Source organism: Alligator sinensis, unplaced genomic scaffold (assembly GCF_000455745.1).
Source record: "Alligator sinensis unplaced genomic scaffold, ASM45574v1 scaffold103_2, whole genome shotgun sequence".
Classification (NCBI taxonomy): domain Eukaryota; kingdom Metazoa; phylum Chordata; order Crocodylia; family Alligatoridae; genus Alligator; species Alligator sinensis.
The window spans coordinates 265,042-271,122 of record NW_005842166.1 but is presented as its reverse complement, the minus strand read 5'-3'; the positions used below and the strand labels follow the sequence as shown (position 1 = coordinate 271,122).

The 6,081-nt window shown below is 51.6% G+C and overlaps 2 protein-coding genes across 3 annotated transcripts in view; one reads left to right on the top strand and one right to left on the bottom strand.

Annotated features, from left to right (window-relative positions):
* ELAVL1 (ELAV like RNA binding protein 1) overlaps positions 1–1,090 on the bottom strand; it is a 73,112-nt gene extending 72,022 nt beyond the window's left edge. The window contains exon 1 of the mRNA XM_006025754.3: positions 194–1,090. The gene's annotated coding sequence lies outside the window, so the exon portion shown is untranslated. The remainder of the gene's footprint in view (positions 1–193) is intronic.
* Positions 1,091–2,067: 977 nt separating this feature from the next.
* The window catches only part of ZFR2 (zinc finger RNA binding protein 2), a 124,015-nt gene continuing 120,001 nt past the window's right edge, over positions 2,068–6,081 (top strand). The window contains exon 1 of one of the 2 annotated variants that reach the window (XM_025206621.1): positions 2,068–3,726. In XM_025206621.1, the coding sequence (XP_025062406.1) occupies positions 3,662–3,726 (65 nt within the window). In that variant the 5' untranslated portion in view covers positions 2,068–3,661. The remainder of the gene's footprint in view (positions 3,727–6,081) is intronic. The other variant, XM_014520872.2, reaches the window with a different exon arrangement.

The following is a 6,081-nucleotide window of genomic DNA, read 5'->3' as shown; positions in this document are numbered from 1 at the left end:
CCCCCCCCCGGCCGAGCCCCCGTGGCTCCTCGTCCGCCTGCGCCGCTCCCCGCCTCCTCCTCAGAGCCCGGCCGCGGTGCCCGCTTCCTGCCGCCCGCCCGCTGCCTCCGCGGCTCTACTCGTCGTCGTCCTCCCCCTGCCTCCTTCCCCGCCCCTCGGGTGCCCTCCGTCCCGCGCCGGGATGCCTCGGTACCCGCAGCCGCTGGGGCTCCCGGCTTCTGCACCGAGGCTGGAGGCTGCACCTGCACGGATCCCTTCTTCTCCGTCATCTCTGGAGAGCGGATTTCGGTGCCTGCGTCATGCTCCAGCACCATCCGCCTGTCCGTCGGTCCTCTCCGTCTCCCCCTAGGCTTGCTGCCTATGAGGATTTGCTCCCGTGCTCTTCCTGGATTTCTTTGCCCTCCGCTACATCCCCCCCCTCCCCCAAAGAATCCCTCTGTTTCAGCCCAGGAGCGCACCCTGGCCGCTGTCATCTTGCCTCTTCCAGGGTTCCCTCAGGCTGCATGTTTTATTGCTTTTCTGAATGATTTTTCTCTCCCTTATTCTCCTCCCTCCCACTACACTCGTCGTCTTTTACTGTTCACTTCTTTTTTCTTCCTGGGTTGCTCACTTCTCTGTATCTACTTCACTTTCTTGGGGTGCTGTATGTCCTTCCAAGTACCCCATTTGCTTCCCTTTTGTTCCTTGTACGCTCCATTTTCTCTAAGGCTTCCATTACTGTGGGTTGCTGCCTGTTCCGGTGATGCTTCGGGCCTGCTGTTAAGGATTTTACTTAATCTCTTCTCTGTCATCCACCTTCCCTTGGACGTCCCTCGTCAAAGGATCCTTTTGTCCGTTCCTTCTAATGATAACTACTATATTCCCTGCTTTCTTTTAGCAATTCCCTTTTTCGTTTCCATAGTGTTTTCATTACTTCTATCCTCTCATCCCTTTCTCCAAGATCTCACCTCGTCATTTTCCTGAGATGCGTTGTCTCCTCCAGGAATTCCCTTTTCCTGCTTCCTATAAGTAAAACTCTCGCGCTACCTCACGGTTTCTCTTGCAAAAGTACGTCTTCGCTGCAGAGTTAAACTCCACTTAGTATCTCCAGTTGTTTCTTTCAAATTAGCTTACTAAAATAAATCAAGTTGCTATGCTAACAGTGAGGTTGCATTCATTTGTATGTAGTATTTTTTAGAGGTGCATTGATGTATTGGTGGCATATCAGATCAGCAATGGTAAAAGGAAAATTAACATTATCGGTAGTTGGCTTTTTTTTGACCGGCATAACAAAGAATGTCACCTGTAAATTCCGCATGCATGCATGCATATGGCCAGGAGTGCAGCCCAGCAGCTTAGAGAGCAGTGTCTGGCTGGTAAGTCTGTGGAGAGGAAGGGGTGTGGGGGGGAGCAGATGGAGGCCCCCCATGGTGAGGGAGGGGCTTAGGCAGGGGCAGATGTTGCCCAGCCAGGCTGGTGAATGCAACCCTGGGACGGGGCGGGACACAGGGCAGATCAGCAGTTGACTTGTCTTGGGTAGTGGGCCTGGGGAGGGGCTCCCTGTCGCACACTCCCCTAGGGGAGGAATGGGGGTCATGTGGCCCCCCAGACTTGTGCATAGGACAAGCTGCCTGGTGCAGGCTCAGGGCCAAGGGCTGTGCTGGCCTCTTCCCAGTGGAAGGGAGGCTGGGCAGGGGTGGGTGGATGGTGCTGGGAGGGGTGGCTATATACCCCCTATATACAGGTGCCCTGTAGCCACCCCTCACAGCGCCACTGCCACCCACAGTGCGCAGCCCGCCCTTGCCCTGCACACAGATCTGGGGGGCACATGCCCCCCCATACCTTCCCAGGGGTGCGTGCAAAGGCAGGGAGCTGCCCCCCATGGGTCTGATGAGCCACCCACAGGTCTGTCCTGGCTGAGCAGCCCCTGTCCCTGCCTCTGTCTGTCGCCATAGGTGCCTTGATCTGCACCCCCCCATGCCCTTCCCTTCACCCTCCACAGACTTACCAGCTGGGCACTTCTCCAAACTGCCGGGCTGCATTCCAGTAAATCAGCTATTGAATTGGTATCAGCCGAAATGGCTGGTTAATAATCAGCCATCAGTATCTCAATCAAGAAAGTCTTTATTGGTGCACTTCTAGTAGTTTGATTTCTGGAGGCATACCTAATGGTTTCCAGCTCACTGCAGTGAGCCAAGCCATTCTATGAATTCTTTCCCAGTGAATTTTGAGATAACTTGTCCATCCCTACAAGGCACTGAGAGAGGATTCTAGGAAGGCTTTTGAAGAGTAGCAACATCCCCTAAATTATCACTCCAGAGTAGAGACCTTCCAAATGCATGATTTCACAGATTTCATGGAAATCGTGTAATTGGCAGTCTCCCATGAAATAGCCGGTTCCCCATGAAAAAGCGCAAGGAACTGGTTATGTTCAAAGAGCTGGCAAAAAGCGATCTCCTAGAAGGGTGAGGGAAGGTGGAAGGGAGCAAAGAGAGAGGGAAAAAAAAAGACTGCCTGGCTCCTGAAATGCGGGGTGAGGGGGAAGTGGCGGGAAAAGTTCCCATCTCTCTTGCTCCAGAAGTGGATGGGGGAACAGGGAAAAGCCTGCTAGAAGTCCCCTTCTGAAGGGAGAGGCGGGGGTGGAATAACAGTCAGAGCCGAACAGATCAGAAGCTGAACCCCTGACATCAGCTCAGGCCAGGAGCCAGTCCGGGGTCAACCTGGGAAGCCCAGAGGGCTTTAAAAATGCTTGCAGGCACACTGCTGCAGCGTGCCTGCTTGGTTGTGCCTGACAAAGAGCAGGAATAGGAAAGGCAGCATCGATTGCACCTGGAGTCAGAGGCACACACGGAAAGGAAAGCTGCTGCAGAGGCAGACCGTCAAAAGAAGCAAGCAACCATGTCCTCCCTCTTTGGGAAGATGACAGACAGCAGGCTGGCAAGGCAAGAGGCAGCATTTTCCCTTGTAGAAGCTTTTGCAATAGCGAACATCCCGCTGAAGAAGCTGGATCACCCGAAGCTGAGGGAGGGGCTACCTGAAACAAAACATATCAAATGCTGGCAGTTTTCCATGTACTAACAAGCTGCACCAGAACTATCTCCCTGCAGTCATCACTTCACACATCGAGTCCACAAAGACTGCCCTGTCAGAGTATTGAGTCCTTTTCTGTTATGGATGATGAAGCTACTGACCCTCAGGACAACTACCTGCTGCACGTTTTATTTGTCCTGGGGAGCTGGACTGACGGGGATGTCCTTGTACTTCAGACTGAGCCTGTCCTCCTCACCTTGGTCAACTTTTCCACCGTATCTCAAGCCATAGTGAAGGTACTTTACAACTATGGCATTAACTTTAACCAGGTCTCAGTGTTCCTCTCTGATGTATATATGAAAGGCTTTCTCCGATGTGCTCCAAGGAATGCTGCCCAACACTGTTTGTGCGCGTTGCAGGTGATATCTGGCGCATGCGGTTCCCTGAGGTGGACAGCCTGGTGTCCTCCTTCAAAAGAGTCTTCAAGCACTGTCCAGGGTGTAAAATCTGCTACAGGGACTCCATCGCCAGTCAGCGTGGGGACCAATGTGCCATTGTGTCCCTGCCACCGGACACTGTCCTCACCTGGTGGAACTCGTGTTTCAACCCGATCCATTACCAAGCCAAGCACATGCAGTACTACTAGAGGTTCATGAACGAGGAGCTGGACATGGTGCCCAACACAGAGTGCCTATTCAACCTCCAGGATCTCTTAAGGTGAGCTGACCTTCGGGATCAAGTGATGTTTGTTGCTGATGATGCCACCCAGTTCATGAAGCTCCTGACGTGGTTTGAGGGAAGGCAGACTGTGATCCATCAGACATACAGTTAGGGGTGCACTGATAAAGATTTTTTTGGCTGATACCGATGACCAATTATTAACCAGCCATATTGGCCAATACCAATCCCCAATAGCCAATATGCAGCCTGGCAGCTGGTAAGTCTGTGGGAGGGAAGGAGTGTGGGGAGGGCAGATCGATGCCCCCACAGTGAGGGAGTGGGTCTGGGGTGGGGTGCAGGGCAGAGCCACGGGCAGCTTGTTTGGGGGAGGGGGGGGTGAGAGGGATGGCTGTAGCCTACCCTGCAGCCACCCCTGCTAGCGCCGCCTCTTGCCCCACCCCTGTCTGTCCTGAATGCAGCCCTGGCCCAGCCTCCCTGCCAGGAAGAGACCAGTTCAGCCCACCCTCACCTTGTGCACAAATCGGGGTGGGGGGCACATGCCCATGCCTGCCCTGGGAGCGTACAGTGACAGGGAGTTGCGCACCCACTATTGCATTCATCAGTGATATTATTGGTGGCACTTATTACCATGGCATTTATTGGTGACATTACTGGCTACACCAGCTAAAGGAAGCCAGTTCCTTTTATCGGTGCCAATCTGATATGGACCAATATATAAGTGCGCCTCTGCATTGAACAAACTGATGGACTTGATCAGCTGGGTGGAGGACAGGGCATCACAAGAACTGTCAAGCTGTCCTCGGGGAAACCAGCAGAGATGAGCTGTTCCAGGCAGTAGCTGTAAAACTCAGCCAATATTACAGATCTTACCTGTCCCTTCCACCATGGTTCAGATACCCAGCTGCCCCCTTCCTGTGTGCTGTTTGCATTTTGGACCCCAGCCAGGCATTTCTGCTGAGCTGGGACCCTCAGCTCCTGAAAGCAATCCTGGGATGGTGGCCAGCCCATAATGGTGAGTGTGCCGTTTACATAAACTTTGTGCAGGAGTGCCGGATGCCTGTGAGCGTGTCTGAATTGTTGAACTCTGTCCGTGACCGGTTTCCCCACCTGTATGCCCTGGCAAGGCACTGTCTTAGCATCCCAACAAACTCAGAGGATGCTGAACATGCCGTCTCTGCCTATGGACAACAGCCCACAGAGGCAGGCAGTGTCCCTCTCAAAAGTAGCTGGATGCAGCATGGTTATGTTTAATGCCTGAACAGCCTCTCTCAATGTTAGCATGGGTTTCAGTTAGCTACTCTTTTAATGTCCTGCAATAAATTGTATATAGTTGGTGTTCCTTCCAGTTCCTGTTGTGCATAGTCAGGTTTATTTTCCAAAGGTCTTTCTGTGTATAGTTTTAACTTAAGTGCTGATTTTAATAAAGTGTATATAGTTGGTGTTAGTAAAGTGTTGGCTTTCCCTTTTAATAAAATTTACAGTTGGTACAGTTTTCATGGTCTCTGTTGCTTTATTTTAGCCAGGTAGCTAGCTTTACAATTCAGTTGGGTATCAGGTCTAATTACCACACTTAAACTGTTTGTTTACCCATTACTTATCACCCTCCTGAAGGGGGTGATAATTACTGAATTAACAAATCAGGCAGCTTGGGGGTAGGGCTTTCAGTCAGTGCCTGGGTGGGACTTGTGGCACCCGTCAGCCAATCGGAGGCATGGAGGGCCCTCTTTGCTCTGCCTTCAAAATGGTTTTCCCCAGTCATGAAATTGGGGGGCCCAGCCATGTTACAGCCATGTAGTTGATTGCCAGGGCCCATTAATTTGGTAGGTCCCTACTAAATAGCGGTCCTGTTAACAGTTGATGACCTGTGCTAATGTGGGATCAAGTCTATGTTACAAAGTTTTGCTACGGAACTTGGAGTGTGCACACACAAGGCTCCTCTGCTGTGGCAGATTCCTCCCCTCTGGTAACAGTTGCTCATCTCTGCCAAGTGAAGTAAGCCTTCTGTTGGCAGCCAGCCGAAGGTGTAGGAAGACACATCTCTGCCTTCAGTTGGCTCCTAGAGTCCATTCAATAGCTATTGTTCTCCCAGAGTTTGCTTCATGGTTTGGTAACAGCTACTGTACTAGAGCCAGGTGGAACCATCAGAAGTGCACAGGTGCACATGTGTTCTGGTGGCTAGGTTCTGGTACAGGCAGCTTGGTGTAGATGTAGTCCAAGCCTTAGCATATGGCCCATATGAGGAGCAAGCAAATTATTATTTTCAGGAGTTATTTTTATTGGAAAAAAGCTTCCTTACTGTTGGAACAATGAAGTAGTGGAACAGACTCTGTGGGGAAGTTTAGGAGTTTCCTTTATTGGGAGTTTTCAGAAAGGTTAATCAGGGAAGATTCA